The 20,980-nt window shown below is 50.2% G+C and overlaps 1 protein-coding gene across 1 annotated transcript; it reads right to left on the reverse strand.

Moving 5' to 3' along the window:
* Positions 1 to 2,491: 2,491 nt before the first annotated feature.
* On the reverse strand, positions 2,492 to 20,317 carry LOC150017933 (putative inactive 1-aminocyclopropane-1-carboxylate synthase-like protein 2). The gene is made up of 15 exons (XM_090267571.1): positions 20,263 to 20,317; positions 11,712 to 12,247; positions 10,394 to 10,453; positions 9,895 to 9,965; positions 9,485 to 9,554; positions 9,175 to 9,241; positions 8,068 to 8,165; positions 7,752 to 7,829; positions 7,334 to 7,434; positions 6,224 to 6,313; positions 5,446 to 5,491; positions 5,206 to 5,347; positions 3,785 to 3,927; positions 3,546 to 3,699; positions 2,492 to 2,831 (listed from the first exon to the last, which is right to left on the reverse strand). The coding sequence occupies exons 2-15, from the start codon at positions 12,204 to 12,206 to the stop codon at positions 2,749 to 2,751; spliced, it is 1,698 nt and encodes a 565-aa protein (XP_090123697.1). The 5' UTR covers positions 12,207 to 12,247; positions 20,263 to 20,317; the 3' UTR covers positions 2,492 to 2,748.
* Positions 20,318 to 20,980: the final 663 nt, after the last annotated feature.

The following is a 20,980-nucleotide window of genomic DNA, read 5'->3' on the forward strand; positions in this document are numbered from 1 at the left end:
CACCCAGGAGACCCGGACGATGACAAGCTGAGAGTTTCTACTGCACTTTAGCTTCCAGTCACAGCACATTTGCAACTTCCTGTCCACCGGGAAATCTCTTGACAGGAAATCTCCTCCTTGTCCCCTAAGAGTCCTGCTCTGACTTATTGACTTCTGTTGACCTGGGTCTTCCCTCCAATCCAGACTGCGAAGTTGGCCCCCTACTTCCCTTCTACCTAGGAGTTCATGGGCAGGGACAGGGCCCAACTATCCCCGACCAGCCCACTCTACTGAGTTCTCCTCAGAGTCAGAGGGGCTCCTCCCACCCCCAGAGATTTCTGGGAGCCTGTTTCCATGCCCAGCCTTTGATGTTGGGCACATGTATTGAGTCCTGTAGACACTGAGCTGACCACTTAGCAGCACTATCATTTCACCCCCAAGGCCCTGGGGCAGCCTGTAACTCTGGTGGCCATGATGAATGCCCTGTGTGACTGCCACCCATGCTGGCTCTGGGCTTGGCCATGTGACCTGACGTGCATGGGCCCTGGACTTGTCCTTCTGGGGAGCTTGCCCTTAGAAGCCAGCAGCCATGCAGTAAAAGCAGCTCAGACTAGACTGTGGAGTGATGGAGGGAGAGCCTGGGGAAGGAGAGCAGTCTTGCACACTCCAGCCCCTAGGGAGCAGGCATCTGATTTCGGCCACATGAGTGACCTCGGCGATAACACGCAAACCTGAGCAACTGCCTCTCTGAGCCCCTCTGACTCAAGACGCCTGAGAAATAAGCAAATCATTGTTGTTTTGGCCAAGAAGATCAGGGGATGACTTCTTACACAGCAAGAGAGAGCAGACAAACCCAAGTCCTGGATTCTATTATTATCTCCCCACTGTACAGATGCTGAGCCTGAGGTTCAGAGGGCCTTCCCCTTGGTTGCCCAGTGAGTCAGCCAGCGTGGTGGCTGTGAAACTTCACCAGCGTGGGGTGCTCAACGGACTGACAGCCCCAGCACATGGGCCCCGGCCCCACCCCTGCTTCCCCCCCCCGCCCCCCCCCAGCACTGTCCTGCTTCCCTGGCTGCTCCCAGCCGAGCACTGGGCACAGCATGCAATGATCCCAGGCTGTTCCTAGGAGACCGGCCACTCCCTCACCCGCCTCCTTGGGCTCCAGGACCCCCATGGGCCTCGCTGAGCCTTTTTGGGATGTGCTGCTGTGTGACACTCTTCCCGCCCCATTCCGTTCCTTCTGTCTTTCCTGCCAGGGTCCCACAGTCTTCAGGCTCTCCCGCCTCCTCCTGCCCCTCCCGCTATCCTTCACAGGCCTTTGCCTTTGCTCAAATATTAGGTTGCCTTCAGAATAAAATTTGGGGATGTGCTTGTCAGGGGACACAAAGGGACACAGTGAGGAAGCTCAGATCTAAACCCAAGGAGCCTTTGCCTGGTGCTTCCTTTGTTTCTGACACTCTTCCTCTCAGGAAACATGGGCATCTTCCAAGGTGGCTGCCATTCTGTCTTCAGAGGCTCTAAGGCCACAGTGAAAGGAAGTTGCAAGGACAAGTCAACAAGGGGCAGGGACCTAACAGACAAGCCTGGGGACCCAGACGGATACCTGGGTCTTCAGGAACTGACAGGGCCCAGGAGCCCCCAGAGAAGGACGGGGTGGGGTAGGGAAGGCATGCTAACATTGACTTCCTTCTCTGCCCCAAGTCCCTTCCACACCGTCTTGTGCTGAATCATCCAAATGCCCACATGGCCGGCATTCCAATCCCTTCTAGAGCCAAGGGCTTGTCTCCTCACCAAAGAAACTGTTTAAGGGTTCATGGGGACAACATTCTCAAGTCCACTTTGCTGGTGAGGAAAGCAAGTCTAAAGAGAAATGAGGTGACTCAGCCAAGGTCACAGAGCTAGCAAGTGACAGAGCTGAGAAAACAACCTAGCATGTCTCACCTCTAGTTGAGTGTTCTTTATTCACCACCGGCACCTAAAAACACCAGAGGGGTGGACTTGCAGAGACAGGGATGTGAGACCCTGCTACCCAGGCCTCCCTGGGCTGAAAGAAGAGGTCCTGGCATTGGGTGCCGTCTCCTTGGTCTCGCCTCCAGCTTCTGCAGGGACTCAGGCCACTGCCTTCATGCAGGCTCAGTTCAACCTCACACTTTGGAATATGCAGCCATTTCTAGACCATCCCCACACTGACCAGGTGCTGGGTTAGTGGCTCCCAGAGCATCACACACACGATGCCAAGGAAAGGCAGGGCCGAGGGCAGCGGGACTACAGAAGAAAGAATATCAGCCGCTAGATAGAACGCTCGCCCTTCATTTCTCATTTATTGCTTAGAGCTTCTCTCCCCCGTACGGAGCTCACTAGCTCATGGGCTATTGAACACTTGGAATATTGAATTGAGATACTGGATATTAAAGACATAATCTGGAATTCAGGAGAAATTGGAATTTATTAGATATAGGATACAAAACGAGAAACAAGCAAACAAACAAAAAAACAGAATTCCAATTATTCTCCAAAATTTCCCACCCAAAACCTCCTAAAATCATTTCATATTTAAAAATGGCTAGTGAAAGAAAAGAAAAATGCAAAGCTGCCAAAAGTGACCGATGCTCAGCTTGAGGTTGCTGACTGCGTAAGATGAGCCCAGTTTGGAGGAGCCCACTGTGTGTCACAGCAGCAGGTGAACACTACAGCCTCCTGAACCAGAGACTGATCAGGGACACCCTCAGCATGTGACTGGCTGGAGCTGCTGGTTGGGGGGAAGCCCATTTATTCCCTCAGCGCGTCCTCCATTTGCTTCTCTGCCAAATACTGCTTCTGCTGCACGAGAGCCTGAGAGAACCGGTGCATAGCTAGAGGAGCCAATCGGAGACAGAGAGCAACAGAATTAGTGGGTCTGAGCGTGGGCTCCAGACAGCCCTCAGTTATGGTAAACCTTCATGGCGCCTCCTGTTCAGGGATGTTGAACTTAAGCCCAACTTGTTTTGAAAGAGGATTCCAAGTCCACCACTGTGTCCCCAGGCGCTCTTTCGGCTCCAGTGTCAGAGCATATGCCTGCCGGACACCATCATGTCTCACACCAAACTCTAGAACCTGGGTATGGACTTGGACTCATCAACTCTTGTATTGCCTCCAGTGTCCCTTCACTCAGTCTGTTCTCCACATTAGCTCAGAATTTATTTCTGTAACCTAAAGGTTTTCTCTTCACTGCTCTATTCCCAGCAGGGAGAGCGGTGTCCAGCATGTGGTGAAATGCAAGAGATCACTGTTGAATGTCACAGTCTCCTAACCTTCAGAGAAGACTCTGAGCTCCCCAGAACAACATCAGGGACATCATCTCCCTGTCTCTGCCCTACTAGACTCAAGCCCCACAGGGCAGAGTACCACTTCTGATGAGTCCCATGCTCTGCTCAATGGCAGGTGCACATACTCTGTTGCAAAAGAACTTAATCAAAATATGAAAGTGCAAACATTCCATGGTACAGACAGTCTTTGGCTATAAGGGAAGACTTGGAGTGGGGTACAGGAGTGGAAGACGCCAGGACTGGGAGGGCAGCACCACTCACCGACTTTCAGGTGGAGGGGCTTATCCGAGAAGGTGAGGCGGAACCAACCAGGCTCCTTACACATGTAGGACTTGCCAGGGGACAATATCAGCTTGTGGTCCAGGAAGCGGCGATAAAGGAGCAGCTCTTCCTCAAATGTGCATGATTTTAGGTACTAGGAAGGCAGAAGGACAGAGCTGCGCCCGAGACCTATCAGGCATGTGTGCCCAGGAACACCTATACTCACTACCAGAGCTCACCTCTTTCAAGTTGATCCAGACATAGAGGCCAGAGCCACGATTGAGAAAAGGGACCTTCAGTGCCTTCAGCTCATTAGTGATGTACTTGTGAGCTGCCTGCAGCCGGGAGCGATTAGTGGGCAGGTACACTTCGTCAATCCATTCTGGATGGGTGGGGAAAGAAAGGTGTCACGGGTCTTGGGGCACATAACTGGCAAGAGTCCTTTACTACATGCTCCCTAGCTGGGCTTCTTAGCAGCTATTTCTCTTCAACACTGACTTTATTATATTTGAGCTGATGGCATTCACACCCAACATTCATCTCCTACTCACAGTCCTGGAGGAGACATGGGGCTTCTCAATAAACCAATAGGAATGTTCTGTTTGAGTTGACAATTCTGAAGCTAAAGAGTCAGGGTGCCCCCCTATGTCAGGTTGATGCTGCTGTTGTCAACTGAGCAAGTAGCAGGTACTCACAGCTCCCCTTCCCTCCTGCCTTCCAGCCTCACTCAGTGGCTTAGAGGATCCAGCATGTACTTGGCAATGACCTTAGCCTAGCTGTTCTCAGCACTGACAGCACACTGCGCCATCAGGGAAAATTTTAAAAATCCTCATGGTCAGGTTATATCCCCAGATCATCTGAATCAGAATCTTTGGGGTGGAGCCCACACAGCAGTATTTAAGCTCCCTACATAATTCCCATGTTCATCGCCAAGTTGAGGTACAGTGTTCAAAGTGTCTGGCTCCCCACAGGAAACATCTAGTTGGATTTCTTCTGTCTACACTTTTACTCACTCCAAGGTGAACATAATCTGTTTTCTAACCCAGATTACTTGCTTGCTTTAGTTTATTTCATTATACCCCAACCTTTAAATTAAACCAGTTAGACTGGCATGTGTCTGGGCCATGGCATTAAAGGGGGAAGTTCTCCCTGAAGCCAGCATTCACGAGAGGTCCCAGAGGCAGAAGACTCCAGGTGAAATAGACGTAGCCACCGCATCATCCCCGAATGGCTGCTCTCCTTTGGCCACCTTCCAAGATGAAGGTCAATCATACTAAAGGAGTCAGGGCGTTTCTTTGCAATCTTGCCCAAGCAAGCAGAATTTTAGAAAGGGAAAATATACCCCAACAAAGCTGAACATAACCAGACTTTTGAAGTTCCCACCTTAAGTTTCAGAATATAATCAATAATCCCCTTTCCAGGCACAGCCCAAGCTAGTAGACAGCCAGAAATTAAAGCCCATCCTGGGTCTTAGACTAGCACCTGCCTCTTCTGTCTACATCCTACTTCACCATCTGAGCTGCATCCTGCCCTCCTTCAAATTTCTCTGTCCTCCACAGTTAAACCTGACACACTGTACCGAAGACATATCCGAGGCCTAGAAGACCCAGGAACTCCCCATGGCCATCAGTCACCAAGATGCCCAGATGGAGCTCAGTACCCCTGTCCTGGAGCAGCCGACACAGCTTGTGCTGGGTGACGCCAGAGATGCTGTGGAGGAAGCCAAAAGCGCTCACGGCAGAGGCCACCTCCTTGTTGTGGGTGTACAGAGTGCCAAAATGGAAGCCAGAGATCCCAAAACCCTAGAGGAAGAGAGTAAGGGAGGGAATACCCAGTTGGTCTGCTTTCTGCTCCTGGCTCCTCCTCCTTCCCTACCCAAGTCCAGGCAGCTGGGACTCACTTTACTGGTGCCCCAGATGACATGGGTCCTGTTGGGGTCAGGCAAACTGGGGGAGAGACAGTACAGGCATGATTAGGGAGAAATATTTGAAGGATGAAGGCTTGGGGTGTATGTGGGGGAAAGAGGAAGTAGACTTGAGGTCCTTCCCAGTAGAAGGGCCTATAGGGCCAAGGTTTAAAAAAACAGTTGCCCCAGGTAAACCAAGAGGTCAACATAAGGTATTTTGGGGGAAGAAGATGAGATAGGTCCCAAGTGTCCATTGAATGAAGTCCAGGACTTAGCCTGGCTCGTGGACTTTCTATAGCTATTCCAAAGCTACCTCCTTGGCAGTTGGTTCTTTACACATGAGGTATACCCACCATTTCTAAAATGTGCTCTTACTTCTTACTGCTCCACCTTCAGTAACACTGCTCCTTCTGCCAGGCATTGCTTTGGCTGCTAGAACCCTATTCTAGGGCCAAATACTGTTTAGAAAGTTCAGCCCATTTCTAGTTTTTCCCCAGGAAGTTGTAAAGTTCCTACCCTGAACTTCAGTGGGGCTTAACCTTGATTTGGTAGTGCACTTTTCACCTTTTCCTTAAGTTTTCTTCCTGTACAAAATAGCATTTAGAAGAAAAGACACTTGAGACGATGCATGATGTTTTGCTGATTTTCATACCCCAGGTGGCACTTAATTGGCTAATACCTAGGAACTAAACTAAGTTTAAGGCACATGAATGGACCCAGCAAAGCAGGAAGCTCATGGTTCTCATCCCAACTCCAGCAGAGACCAACTCACCTCTCCATGCTCAGAACACTGTGGAATGTGATGGATTCATCAAACACAGTCCCCATGTAAATTTCATCAATAATGACATGTAGGTTGTACCTGCAAGTTAGGCAAAAAGGTGATAATGATATCAAAGTTCTCTCTCTAATCTTAACTCACCTTCTAATATGGTCAACTCCTGCTACATACCACGTACTCTTACCACTCTGGCAGCCCATCCAATCCGTCTCAGAGCCATGGTATGGTACAGGAGCTCATAAGCCAGAAAGGAACTTACACCTGGTGTGGGAGTTCTTGGAAGCAATAGGCCCCAAAAGACACGCTTGAGAACAACTTACTGATCCTTTAAACCATCAAGGAGTGACCACTTAGTGGCATTAAATGAGTTAAGTGTTTATGCGCCTCAGGTCCCCCCTCCCTCCAGGGGCCCTCTGAAGCAGTACTGTCATCTCCATTTCACAGATGAGAAGCTAGTTTCTGAGACATGAAGTTAATTCCCTCAACTAGCAGGTTTTAGAGCTGGGATCTGAACCCAGTTCTGCCAAATGTCAGCCCACAACTTCCAGCATTCTCCTCTTGTCCCCATGCTCTGCTCTGCCATCGATTGGTCTGGGTTGGTTATGAGGCTTGGATAAGTACATCTCATCTGGAAAAGAGATTATCTCCCCTGACTGAGGGCTGTTTCAGGAGTCCAGACATATCTGATGTGAACATGATCTTAGGAATGGGACATGAAAGTTCTCTGGGGACATGTCTTCATCTTTAAACCACAATGTCCGAGGGACTCCCTTCCTCAGCACGTCAGGCAAAGTATGATAGTTTGAGAAATGGATGCTAAGAACGTGCTTAGGCTACAAGAAGTGGACAAGCAACAAAACTGTATTATGACTGTTATGTAGATGTCTGCACATGGACGAGACACAAAAGGAAATAGCAAAATAGCTTGGCTGAAGCAGTAAACATGTGGGTGCCTTTTCCTTCATTCCATTTTCAGCTGGTTGTACAACACTCTGCAGAGTACGGTAAGAAGTAAGAATATTTAGGGTAAATTATTTCTGGTTCTGACTTTCTGTCCATGAGTGATGGGAATTCATCTACTCCCAAGGAGTGAACTCCTACCTCTTGGCAAATTCCAGGTATTCCTTCAGTGAGTCCCGGGAGTAGATGTCTCCCAGAGGGTTATGAGGGTTGATGAGCACAAGGCCCTTGACCTTTCTCCCCTGAAAGAACCAAGCATAACCCAGTGAACACAAATGTTTCACATCTACTTCAAGCTTAGCCAAGGATCCATTAGGACTCCCAATATTGGTCACCTAACCAGGTAGCATCTTGAAGCAACTACCATCCTGCCCACAGGGCAGAGCAAGAAGGAGCTCTGGGGCCTGTCACTGAGAGGGCTCCTAGGGGGACATGCCCCTGGACACTGGCTCTTCTGAAGGAGCCCACATGGCCTAGTGAGCAAGTCGTAGCAGAGTCCCAGCACTGAGCCCCTTTCAGCGGCAGCAGCGCCCACCCTGATGCACAGTTCCCTCCTTACCTTAAGCTGAGCCTCAAGCAGGGCTTTCTCCAACTTGTCCACGGTCAGCTGGAATGGACGAGAGTTCCCCTCTGTGATCTGGAACACAGGCATGGCCTGAGGACCGCCTATCTGAGAGTTTTTAAGCTTGGATCCCTCTTTCCTATAAACCCCGAACCGTCCTTTGCCTTCACACCCAGGGTACCAGCACCACGTGCCCTCTTTGCCCTGATTTCTCCATCCTCCCCCGCCATCTCTTACATAGGAGGAAAGCAAGCCCTGTCCCTAACGTTCCATTCCCTAGGCGGGCTAAGGAGGGAAAGGGGCCCCATCTGACCTCACTGTCCAGGTGGACATGAATCAGCTCAACTTCCGCATACAGGTGGGAAGTAAAGGTGAAGCCAGCATAGAAGGGGGTGGGTGTCAGAAAGGCCTCTGGAAGCACAAGGAGACAAAGATGTCAGTCCAGAGTCCCTCGGTCAGCTCCTACCAGACACCACCCGACCCCACACCAGCAACAACCTCCCGATGGAGACGGTTACTCTGGTATCCCCTCCCACTGGGGAATTAATACTATGGGACTCGGGCTTTGTAGTTATTTGTTCTTGTAAACAACATTTGGGGACAGAACTACTGTCCTATTGGCTGTGTTCTTGAGAAGGAGATAAAGCAAGAACAGTGCTGTGAATGGCTCATCAACCAGGGCACAGATCCAGCCACTGTACTAGCAGGATGCGATCTGGTCACTCACACACTCTGGTCAGCTCCAGGGTGAACACCAGAGGCCGAGGTCCCTGCACAGGGCGGGCTCTCATCTCTCCACATGACTCAGGTTATCTGCACCTGGTGCTCTCATGTGCTCTGTTTTTCCCATCCATTGGGCCTCACCAATGAGCTAACCAAGACCTATTCCTCTCAATGAAACCGACCATCCTGGTAACTTGTTTCCATGAAGTCAAAGCTCATTAGTAATATCTGAGCCTCTTGTTTGGGTATTGTTTAGAGGAACATTGAGAATAGATGTCTCAGCTTTATTTGATCTAGAACTCATTAGACTTTTTTTTCTTTTTCCTTTTTTTTTTTTTTTTTTTGAGGATGGGAAGGAGGAGGTGATAGTAATTCTCAATAGTTTAAACCAGTTTACCAGGTCTCTCTGTATTGGAGTTGAGTCCCAAAGCTCAGCTAATAATATCATGTTTGGCTCCCACTGTCAGCATTCCTAGGATACACCTCCTAGAGGTTGTCACATGATTTCCTTTCTTATAAAGTGGGGATGCAAACCCCTCTCTCTTACTGAAATAGTAGGAAGATGTTCTGATCAGTGAGTGTAGGAGGGTCCCAGAACTTCAGGAGAAAGGCCTTGAGTCAAGATGCTCTTCTTCCCTTAGTCCCAAAGCCTATGTGGTGCTATTTCCCTGAGGGAAAGCAGAGTCCTCTGACTTACCACCTGGATCACAGAGAACCATGGTCAGCGCAGAGAACACAGAGCAGCAGCCGCTTAGAACAACCACCTGAAGAAGATTCACATAAGTCAGGAATCAAAAAACCAATCCCCATGTGAGAAAGTATAGTCCTCTCCTCACCTGGGTATGGTCAGACACCAGGAGCCTCCTCAGCTGGGACCCACTGACCTTCACTCTGCCCTAGCTTGAAGGGTATCTGAAGGTTTTTTGTGTACCTTCTAGAAAGTTCAGAAAGTCCCTGAAAATACAGCCCTCCAACAGAACGGCAGTGGGGCCAGGAGACTGACTCACATTTTCGGGGTCAAGCTGGGCAGGTGCCTTGCAGTAGTCGGTCAGGAACCGGGCCACTTCCTCCCGCAGTCTGTGGACAGACCCAGAGACACCTTGTGGTTCCCAGCTCTAGATTCCAGTCTTTTCTAAAGAACAAAACATCCCAACATGCTACAGGGCTTCTGAATGAGGCCATCAATTTTCTTGGTGATGGAGAGTAAATCCGGACAAGATCTTGGGCCTTATTCATTGAATGCCAATGCTATTAGTACTACACCAGGCTACCTCCTAATGTTGACTCTAGACATTTTCTAGAAGTTGTTACCCAAAAAAGTGAAAGCAATCAACCAAGAATCTAGCACTTAGAATCCTTCCTTGCATGAGGGCTGGTGCCTGTGGACCAGGGGACCATAGATCAGAAAGTCACTTACAATGCTTGTCCTCTCCAGTCAGAATACTGCAGAAAGGCATCGTCAATATAGTTCATGTCACTCTGACCCAACTGTTGACAAATAAAGCATGAGGACAGCCAGACCAGGGAATCCCAGCAGTCTTCATCCTACTCCTGGGGTGCAGATGGGTATCTGCCCTATAACACAGGTGTTTTCAGAAGGCAATGGGGACACATGCTGCATGATCTTGGATGAATGCAGGCCTCAACCTTCTTATTACAGGTCACACAAATAAATAACTCACTGGGAAGAATTCAACAACCTCCCCAACCGTACACTTGGGCCAGAGCCTCCCTTGTCAGCCTACCCAAAATATAGCCATCCAGAGGACACCTCAGAATAGTCAGAAAAGCCGGGAGGTCCTATGTGCTATTCTAGAAGCTGTTTCCCCACTCCCCTCCCCAATCTGCTAAGTCCTGCTCCTACATCTACCACATGCTGGGGGGCCTGGGCCTGAACAGCCCAGAACTTAGCTTACCCTTTCAGCCATGAGATCAATGCAGAGCTTGTTCTCACTGAGACCGAGGTTAATGAAGCCCTGGAGATGGAAGAAGCTGAGATCAGTCCTCTTGCCTCGCCTAGGTGGACCCCTTTTAACATGTCAAAAAATACTCATCCCAGATAATTTCAGATGGAGAACTCACTGCCCCATGAGGCATTTCATTCCATGTTTAAGTGTTTCAAAAGTTTCCACAAAGCCAGAATTGTACAGCTTGCAATTTAACTTTTTTACAGTCGTAGAGATAAATATTAGTTATATTAGGCACCAGCTACCAATTATTGAGTCTTTTAGTGCCAGATACTAGACTAAGTGCCCCATGTGAATTGTCCTCATTATCATGCTCCTAAGAAAAAAGTTCTATGATGATCCCCATGTTAAAGACAGTGCAACTCAGAAAGGTTGACTAACCTACAAGCTATGTGACCTTGGGGATGGCAGACTCTACCTGCCTGTCCCAGAATCCTAAGCACCACAGACTCTGCCTCATACCCATCTCTGTTATTTCCACTTCCATGTGCGGGCCCTTCAAGTTATGAGAGGAGGTACTGACTCCTTGGCCCCCAGAGAAGCACATGGCCGTCGAGCACACGTCACTTACCTAGACACAAGAGATGGTTTGATTTGTGCTGTCTCCCACCCCCTGGCTGGAGAGCTACAGTGAACCTCCATCGCTGGAAGCCTTCCATTGGCTCCCTATCATCCTTAGGACAACATCCCAACACCTCAATGTCCTACCCCATCCACGCCTCATGTCACAGTGCTCATTGCCTCTGCTCTAGCCACATGGGCCCCCTTTTCCATTCACTCCAGCCCTTCCCACCTGAAGCTTTCACATATGCTGTTCCTTCCTCCTGGAGGACCCTCCCTCCCACCACCACCATAGCTGGCTGATTTGGCCTTTAAGACACCTTCCCAGTACACCCAAACTGGGTGTGCCCTCAGTGCTCTTAGAAACATTATTAAAGTTCATTTCCCAATGCCTGATGATATTCAGCACTAGACTGAGTTCCCTGAGGGCAGATTCACTTACACCTGACCATAGTGACTCCTAGTAGGTAAGAGCAGGGATGTAGGGGAAGCAAGCAGAGGTGGTACAGGAAACCCAGTCCCAGCTCTCCACCTTTCATGGGCATGTCACTCTATGTTGTGCCCATGCCCTCAGCTATAAGGAGACAATACCACCTACATCATGGGGCTGGGAGGAGTGAGCGAGAGAGCACAGCCCTTGGCACAGGACTCAGTATATCCTAGTGCCTGTGGCTCTCTGGTGTGCCCCCACTAATACCGTCCTCACCGAGGTGTTCTTGTCTTCATGGTATTTGTCTTTTTGGTAGGCCATATAGTACCGGAAGCTGGAGCGGTATAAGGCAGAAATGTCAATGCCACGGTTGGACAGGTGATAGCTGACAAATGCAGCTTCCAGATGACCTGGATGGTAACTTAACCGGGCAGGCTGCCTGGATGATTGGGCCTGCTGCCCGCCTCCAACATCACCCCTAGAGTCCAGGGAAAAGCAAGACATTTGGAGCTCCAAGCTTCTTGTGTGCCCTGACTGTAAGAGGCTGACCACCTGGCCCATCAACTGGATGAGGCTGGCTTCCTTCTCCCTGGTGGCCCGACCGTGCCTCTCCCCCTCTGGCACCAGGTCCTGCTGCGCGATGTAGTCCTCTATGGTCTGCAGCAAGCGCAGCATCAGCTCCATCAGCTGGGTGTGGGGGCTCTGGGTTCTGAGGCCCAGGCCCTCCATCTGGCCCCGGGGCTTGCGGAGGGTGTCCGATTGGTGACTCATAGTCTGGGTCTTTGTTTTGGCCTCGGCAAGCTGGCCTGAACCTGCAGAGAAGGAGAGAGAGCATGCACTTCAGCAGAGGACACGCCACCTGACCTTGGGCTGGCCTCTTTTTCCTGCCACCTCCATACCTTGGTCATAGGTGCTAATTGGCTCAGAAAGAGTTACCTACTCATTCAAGTGCAATGCCTAAGTGGCTCCAAGCCCAGATCCTGGAGCACTTTACCACTGAGGACAGAAGGCTCAGAGAAGTAGAGCCACTTGCCTTGAGTCACACAGCTACCATGTGGCAGGGCCCATGTGGAAAGCCAGGTGGAGGCTGAGCCGTCAGGGGCTTTCCAAAGCCTGGGTGTAAATCCCTGCTTTTTCACACGTTCCAGGGAGACCAGGGGCAATTCCTTAACCTCTCTGATTCTCACTGTCCCCATGTATAAAATTGGGGCACTAATTGTCCCTTCTTCCTAGGAACATATTAGTTCTGCCACCCCTCTTCCTGCTACGCCCCGCCCCCACTCCACCACCTCCAGTCCCACCAGTTTCCATTCTGCTATGGACACAACCAAGGTAAGGATTTTTTAAAAACCCAAACCCCACACTGATTCATAATCTGCTGTTGCCTTTATTGCTATAAAAACCCAGCACATCAACAACTGAAACCCTCATAAATTAGAAACGGACACAGAAAAATTGAAGGCTCTAAGCCAGGATCAAAAAAAAAAAAAAAAAAAAAAAATCCCCTGGATTCTTTCCTCATGAGGGAGGTTTTCCATGGGGACAGAGTCCCGTGCTTTGGCTCAGGGACCATGCTGCCTTCTCCTTGAGAAATCTCCTGGGATAAAAATAGCCAAGCAGAAGGCGGCCCCTTCTGGGGCTTGGGGAAGAGAAGGGGAGTGATGGAGGGGAGGGGACCTTGGCTCTCAGAGGCCTGTGTCCTTGAGAAACAGGCGGGGGAGTGGGGCTCTGCCATTTGGGGCCTGAGCAGGAGGTAGGCAAGGAGACTTCCTGGTGAAGAAGAGGAAGAAATGGTCAGTCAGGTCAGAACTCCCCAAATTCATTGAGCCAGAGAATCCTGAGAAAATACTGCTTGGGGAGCGAGAAAAGGAAGCCGTGGGGACTAGACTATGATAGATCACCATGCCACAAAATAAGAAAGACTAGGAGGAGCCCTTTAATACATCAAAAACAAAGCAAAACAGCTCCGGCTGGTGTGGTTCAGTGGGTTGAGCACATACTGCAAAGTGAAAGGTTGCCAGTTTGATCCTCAGGCAGGAAACATGCCTAAGTTGCAGGCCTGGTGTTGGACTCATGCAAGGGGTAACGGATCGATGTTTCTCTCTCATATTGACTTTTCTCTCCCTCTCTTTCTCGCTCCCTTCCCCTCTCTCTAAATAAATAAATAAAACATTTTTTTTTTTTTTTTAAGCAAAGCAAAATGATCAAAAACAAAAACCAAGGCCTAGGGAACCATGGTTTGAATGTCCAAAAAGAACTCAGGTCAATGGAGCAATTTCTAAGAGGCCACGCTCACAGAAGTTGTCCCCTTGCCCTCTCTGCCCCTGCCCTAGGGACCCCAGTTTAGAGTCTGTCCTTCTCCTTTCTAAGTGACCCCTTGGCCAGCCCAAGACCCTCCTCTGGAGGGCCATCACTGAGCCATCAGGAAAGCATGCAGGCAGAATTAGGGGACTCTAAGGAGCCTAGTGTCATGGACTCTTTGAAACTAAGTGGAACCTTCACGATTGTCCAGTTCCTTTTTTAGGCCTCATTGTGCATAAGAGGCATCCGAAGTCCTGAGAAGGCAAGCCACTTGTCCTAGTCACACAGCACGTCTCCTGAGGCCCAGTCCAGCACTGCCACACCACACAGCTGCCAGTGGTCCCTGCCAGAATGTCACTCATCCAACGAGAATGATTAAGAACCTACTGTGCCCTGTTCTCAGTAGACTGGCATGCAATCGTGTAAGGTGTACACAGAAAGCCTGTCTGCTAAGGTGACATTGGAGTGGAGACCTGAAGGCAGAAAGGGTGAGCCACTGGGATACCAGGCAGGAAATCATTCCAGGCTGAGGGGACAGTGAGCACAGAGGTCCCAAGGCTTGGTGGGTTCAAGGACCACTCAGAGGTCAGACGCCTGGGGTGGAGTGTTTGGAGATGAGGTCAGAAATGAAACAGGAGGGCTTGATGTTGGCTTCTCCCATGTGGCAGGAAGATTTTGCAGGACTTTGAGCAAAACTTGATCTGATTTAACACTGAAAAAAATCCCTCTGATTATAATGCAGAAAAGATGCTGTTGCAGAGGGTCAGGTGGGGTTAGCTAGATACAAGCCTTCTCTGATCAAGCAGCAAATCCTGTGGGCTTGACCTCTACCAGAATCCAACCACTTCTCCCCACCTTCACAGTGCCACCCTGAGCCACGTGATCACCACCTCACTCTGGGGTTACTGCATTGTCCTCCGGAGGGTCACCGAGGATGACCGTGTGGCCTTGGCCTGAGCCACTGGAAAGATCCAGTTGCCACTTACTGAGATTGGGAATCCATGGGAGGAGTAAATTTGCGGGGAAGATCCAGCCAAGTGAGAACTTGTTCCATGGGAGCCTTTCATCAGATCGCCTGGTGCATTTACTCTGGAACTGCCCACACCCGAGTTCAGCCCCAGGCTGTGGCTGAAAAGAACAGCCTAGGTCAAGGCTGTGTTACAGATCAGATCCCATTGTCCCAAATTCACATGTCCACACTGCAGCCCAGCCCAGCCTGAACGCACTTGTTCCGACAGACTCAACCATTCTAAAAATGTTATTTAAACTAATTTTTTCATTTCTCTACTACTTAGAGGTTTACAAAACATTCTTTCCCATTATTATTCCACAGGACCCTCAGCCCAAGCCTATGAGCTAGGTGGGGCTGGCTTTATTATTCCTATTTTATGGGTGAGGAAACTGAGGCTAAGTCACTCCGGCAAGGCTGCATAGCCACACAATCCTGGAGTTGGGGGCAGAACAAAATAAAACAGAAGTCATTAACTGACTCAAGAAGAAATAGAAAATCTGAACGGACTTATAATAAGTAAAGAGATACCAATTCACACTCACAATGGCTAGACTATAAAAGGCAGACAAAACCAAGTGTTGACAAGGATGTTGAAAAGTTGTAATCCTCATATGTTGCTGGTTGGATTGTAAAAGTGTGGAGTGACTTTGGAAAACAGTTTGGCAGTTTCTTCAAAAGTTAAATTTAGAGCTACCATATGACCCAACAATTCACTACTAGATATATACCCAAGAGAACCTAAAACATATGTGAAGACAAAAACTTATACACAGATGTTAATAACCGTATTACTCATAATAGCCAAAAAGTGGAAATAACCCAGTTCATCAACCGATGAATGGATAAATAAAATATGGTATATCCACACAATGGAATATTATCTGACAATTAAAAGGGATAAGTACTGATATATGCTGCAATAGGCATAAACCTCAAAAACACTATGCCAACTGAAAGACGCCAGTCATAAAAGACTGTGTATTGTATGATTTCATTTATGTCAAATGCTCAAAATAACCAAGTTCATAAAAACAGAAAATATATTGGTGGTTGCCAGGGGCTGGGGGCGGGGGCGGTAGGAGGGAGCTGGGAATGGAGAGGTTTCTTTTTGGAGTGATGAAATGTTCCAGAATTAGATAAGGGGCATTGATAGTTGCACAGCTTTGTGAATATACTTAAAGCCATTGAATTGTGTACTTTTTAAAGGTGAATTTAAAGATCTGTGATTATATCTCAGTAAAGAAGTTTTATTAAAAAACGAGCAGTTATTTTTATTTCTTTTATTATTACCCTGGCCCAAGCCTGGAAACCCTTCCAGAATGGGTCCTGGAGGACTGAGGGTGCTGGTGCCCCCACCTAGCCTTCACCCCTCACCCTCTGGCTGCACCTGCTAAGGGAAGAGGAAGTCCAGCCTGAGCTGAGTCCAAGCCTGTGGGAGGAGCTTCTGTCTTGCTGGTCAGTGGACCCTGAGTGGAGCTGGGGCCAGTTGGGGCCCCCCGCTGCCCAGCTCTGTGGCTGCAGAGGTGAAGTGAGCAGAACAAAGCTAAGACTTGCTGCTGGAGACCCCGCTGCTGTGAGTCCGCGTCCCAGCCTGGCTGAGCTGGAGTGCTGATCATCCCTGGAAAGCTCATCCTCCCCCAGTACCTGCACCTTTGGTCTCCTTCACGAGGCTCAGGGTGGGCAGTGCCCGGGGTGGTCAAGGGGCCCAGCCACTGTAAGGTCCCTGGGGGCAGGGTGGGGGACAGACCAAGGCCCAGATGCAGGGAGTGGCCCAGCCCCCCTGCTCTCTGGGTCCCTGGCTCCAACATTCTTCTCAAAACTTTTTTTAAAAACAGTTCTCCCAGCAGACCCATTTAAAAGTTAATGGCAAAATCATCGCTATTTGGCAGTGGCTCCCCCCTGCCCCTCCCCACCCCTCTCCAGCACCCCGTGGCTTCCAGGAACCTCGCCACCCATGCTCCACCCCTGTCCCCAAGTCTATCATCATAACATATACCATTGGTCAAGCCCAGGGCCAGGCGCTTCACATACATGACCTGCATTCCCCTCCTCACACCCCGGTCGAGCAGAACCCATATGAGGCCGACTTTCAAGGAGGAAACCGAGGCCTCCAGAGGCTGTCACTTGCTGAGGATCCCACAAAGCAGTGGAGCCCCCGCTGCTTTCTTCTTATGAACAACTTGGAGCCTTGTTCAGGGAATGAGCAGAGCTGACGCCCCAAGGCGGGGAGAATAGTACCACCTCGCAGGCCCAAGGGGCAAGTGGGCAGCCCAGGGGCCATGGTCCTCTGCTCCTGCGGCCCTGACAGACACTTATCCCAGTGTCCTCTCTGGGGCTTTTGCATCAGGCAGTGTAGGTGGCACACAAAGAATGCTAGTCTCATGGGCCACAGTGGAATGCCCAGTGCACACCCCACCCAGCTGTACATATGAACCCTGACTTTTCACCAGGCCTTGCATGGGACACACTGCTCCCGTCTCCTAAAGTAGTGAATTCTGCCCATCTTCCAAGGCCTGGCTCAAATTCTGCCTCCTCTAAGAAGCCTTCCTGGACCAGCCTAGGCCACCTTGATCTCCTTTCCTCTGGTCCCCTAGAGAGAGGTACATTGGGTGTTGGGTAGTTACGTCTGTGTGTGTGCCTGTGTAAATCTGTGCATCCTTGATGAGCTCCAGGAGGCACAGGCTGGCTTTGAAATTACTTGTTTCTCCTATCTCACCTGACGAGATGCCAAGACTCTATAAATATTTGTGCATTGGCAGGTCTCCAGAGTCTCAGGGATGAGGCAGAAACTCCAGAAACGAATCAGAGATGTTCAGAGCTGAAGATATCTCTGGAAAAACTGAGGTTCAGAGAGGGGAGTGATTTGCCTGGAGTCATGGCTTGGTCAGAGCTCTGACTCCCTTTCCAGTGCTCTTTCCAGTACCCGTTGCTGGGTCTTGGCTCTTGGCTATTGGCCCTTGGCCCTGTCTCTGCCCCAGAAATGCTGCAGCAGGTTTGTCTGAGTCCCCATTCTTATCTACTTGATCTCTGTGAAAGATCCAAATTATGGAACCCTGCATTTTTAGGATTGGAAATGACCTTCAAGGTCTGGGTCAACCACCCTTCAATTCTTCAGGGCCACCCAACCACCCAGAGCTGGTCTCCCCACCTGAATGGCTACTATCCTTTTCTGGTTCTATTAAATCAATCATTTGTGTGTGAACAAGCTAAAGGCGCCTGCTTTTCCCCCAAAAAACCTCAGGCCGCAGTAGCTAGGAGAGGATTTAGGATCCTTTCCAATCCTGTTCTGCACTAGCCAAGTATTGCCATGACGTCTGCTCTTCCATGCTTCCTCCCCTAGCTCAGCTAGGACAGAGCAGCTGCTCCCCCAGGGACCTCAGCTGCTGGAATCCGACCACCTTCCAGGCCTGCCCTCAGTGACTAGGCTGTCCAGAAGTACTGCTGCAGCCACGACCCAGCTACCTGGGGTTTTTCCACTCCACAAACACTGCAGAAACTTCCCCTGACCTTGCCCGCCAGAGACACAGTGAAATCAACCAGCTCTACCAAGGCTCCTTTTCCTGGGATCTTCAGGTCTGGCTTTATCAAGGCACAGAAGAGAAGGGCCCCATCACTGCTGTGGAAGTCTTCATTGGTTGGAAGGAGTAATTGGGGATGTTAGGGCTACACAGAGAAAACAGTCTAATAGGCTAGACTGAGGCCCCCTTTTTGAACCCCCAAAACACTTTTTATTGGAAGAACAGCTGGAACTTCGGCAATGTGATCAAAAGGGACTAAAGGAAACAAAGAAATGGGTATGATTTGATACTTTCTATGTGCCAGTGTTTTCACTTCTTATGTTTCAGTTAATCCTCACAACTTATAAATTAGTGTGACTGTCCCCATTTTACAGATATGAAAACTGAGGCTCAGAAAGGTTAAGCACTTGTGTAAGGACTTAACATAGATCTACCTCTTGCCATACCCCAGCCTCCTTCTAGCATGCCACCCTGAAGGGAATTAGCTTCACCCTTGAAAATGAGCCCAGTCTCAGGCTTATTGCATGAGCTGGTGTGAGGACTGGGCTTCCAAACAGAATGGAAAGACTACCGGTGTGGCTCTTAGGTGGCCGTGGATCTGGGCTCTGTCCCCGACTCAAGGAGGGGAGTTGCTTCTTGTCTTGGCTCTGCACCTTCTCCACCTCTTTAGTGAGGAACGGAGGACTTGGAGGCCTAGCAAGTGACTCCCAGGTCCCATGCCCTTCCTGTGAGAGGGACCTGATTCCCATTGGAGGAGAGGGGGTGGGAGGCAGGGCAGCATCAAGGCAAGAGCAGAGGCCTTGGAGCCACACTGATCTGGTATAAGTCCTGGGTGGCTCTGGGCAATGTACTTAATTAACCTTCCCAGCCTCAGTTCCCCATCTGTAAAATGGGGCTAACGTTGTTACCAAACTTATGGTGTGTCGAAGGCACTGATACAATCTATTCACTGATATAATGCACGAATTGCAGGCCTAGCAAAGGACCTGGGGTGCAGTAGGCATTCAATGCGTGCGTTTAGAAAAGGAGCCATTAGCCTGTCACCAAGAGGTTATCAAGCACCTATCACGTAGCCAACTTGATGAGAGCATTTGTCCAGAGCAGCTCACTCGTGCCTGTGATTGTGACACCAAGAGTGCCGCTAGCTCCTGGATGCCCCTGCAGAGGAGGGACAGCAAAGGCAGTTCAGTCGCCACTGGCCCTGGGTAGAGGACACCGAGACCCAGGAGGTACTGTGACTTGCCTGTGATTTCCTGGGGTTGGAGCAGGAGGAGCCCTCAAGGCTCAGGCCCACACCTTTCCCTCTCTCCCAGGTGTCTCTCCATGGTGCCCCACACTGTACCACAGGCAGGTCCTTCTACCCCACCCCTACCCCAGAGGCCACCTACAGATGAAATCCAGGCTTTCAGAGTAAGACTCTGCCAGGAGCTGCTCTGTGGTCACCAGCCTCCAGTATGACCCCAGCGATTCCAGCCCCTGGTACCCACTCCCTTGTGTAGCCCCCGCCCCCCTACCGTGTGACCAATAGAACACGGCAGAAGTGAGAGCCTGCCCCTTCTGAGATCAGGCTGTAAAAGCCTGTGGCCTGTGTCTTGCATCCTATGACCTCTCTCTCCCCTTTTCCCCCCGTCTCTCTGACATGCCATGAGGACATTCAGGCAGTCTGGGGTCCACATGGTGAGAAATCGCATCTCTGGCCAAGAGCCAGTGAGGAGTCAAGGCCTGCCAATGAGCGCTGAGTGAGCCTGAAACAGACCCCCTCCTGGCCTGGCCTTCAGACAATGGCAGCCCCTGCCCACCGCTCAGCAGTGACCTCAGGGCACACCCTGGACCAGACCCACCAGCTAAGCCACACCTGAAACCCTGACCTTCAGAGACTGAGATAACCGTTTGTTGTCTTAAGACGTCGTTTGGGGCTATTCTGTTTCACAGCCGTAGAGAACTAATTCGTGCCCCTTCCCCTACCAGCACCCATGGGGTCAGAGACAGAGGGTACCTTTCTGCTGTCTCCCAGCAAGGCACTGTCATCCTCGGGGCCTCAGCTTCCCCAGCAGTAAAAGTGGAGGCAGAGGAGCCTCCTTCCGGGTTGATGTGGAGACCGATGGCGATGAGTCCAGAGCCAGGGGCAGTCCACCGGGGACTGGTGGGACGGGAATTCGCTACCATCAAGGGTACGACTTTAAATTTTTGACAGATATTGCTACATGGCCCTGAGAAGAGTTGATCCCATTTATAGTCCCAAGAAGAGTAGATAACAGAGCCTATTTCTCTATACCTAGCTGGTGTCAGGTCTCATTAGAAGGCTGTGCACAGAGCGGGTATCAAGGGGGCACTGTGTGAAGATCCAAACACCAGCCCCAGTGACCACAGCAGGCCCCTTCCTGGGCCGTCACCTCTGGAAGGAGCCCATGGAATCATCCAGAAGAGAGAGCACAGGCTGTCAGGGAGGCTCCTGCCTTCTCTCCCGCATCCCCTCAGGGCATCAGCACCAGCGCCCTGACCCCCTCACGTGTCCGTGCGCAAATAATTAGCAGGTTTTTACTTAGGAAAAGGCTCCAGAGCTGTTGGTTGACTATATTTGTAGTTTAATAGATAATCAGATAGAATTCTCACTGTCCCCACCAGAGAATACACTTTTAACTTCTCAAGCCCCCCCCCCCCCCACACACACACACAGAGGCCCAGGGTTCGTACAGACCTCTGTCACCCACACG

The sequence above is a fragment of the Furipterus horrens genome, unplaced genomic scaffold, assembly GCF_987537825.1.
Source record: "Furipterus horrens unplaced genomic scaffold, mFurHor1.1.pri manual_scaffold_2, whole genome shotgun sequence".
NCBI classification, from domain to species: domain Eukaryota; kingdom Metazoa; phylum Chordata; class Mammalia; order Chiroptera; family Furipteridae; genus Furipterus; species Furipterus horrens.

Bases quoted from the DNA above. Each gene is read 5' to 3' on its own strand.
- LOC150017933 (XM_090267571.1), bottom strand. From the start codon at position 12,206: ATGAGTCACCAATCGGACACCCTCCGCAAGCCCCGGGGCCAGATGGAG. The intron at 10,454-11,711 runs GTGAGGACGGTA...TTCCATCTCCAG, and splicing joins ATGAAGACAAGAACACCTCG to GGCTTCATTAACCTCGGTCT. The intron at 5,492-6,223 runs GTGAGTTGGTCT...TCTCTCCCCCAG, and splicing joins AGTGTTCTGAGCATGGAGAG to TTTGCCTGACCCCAACAGGA.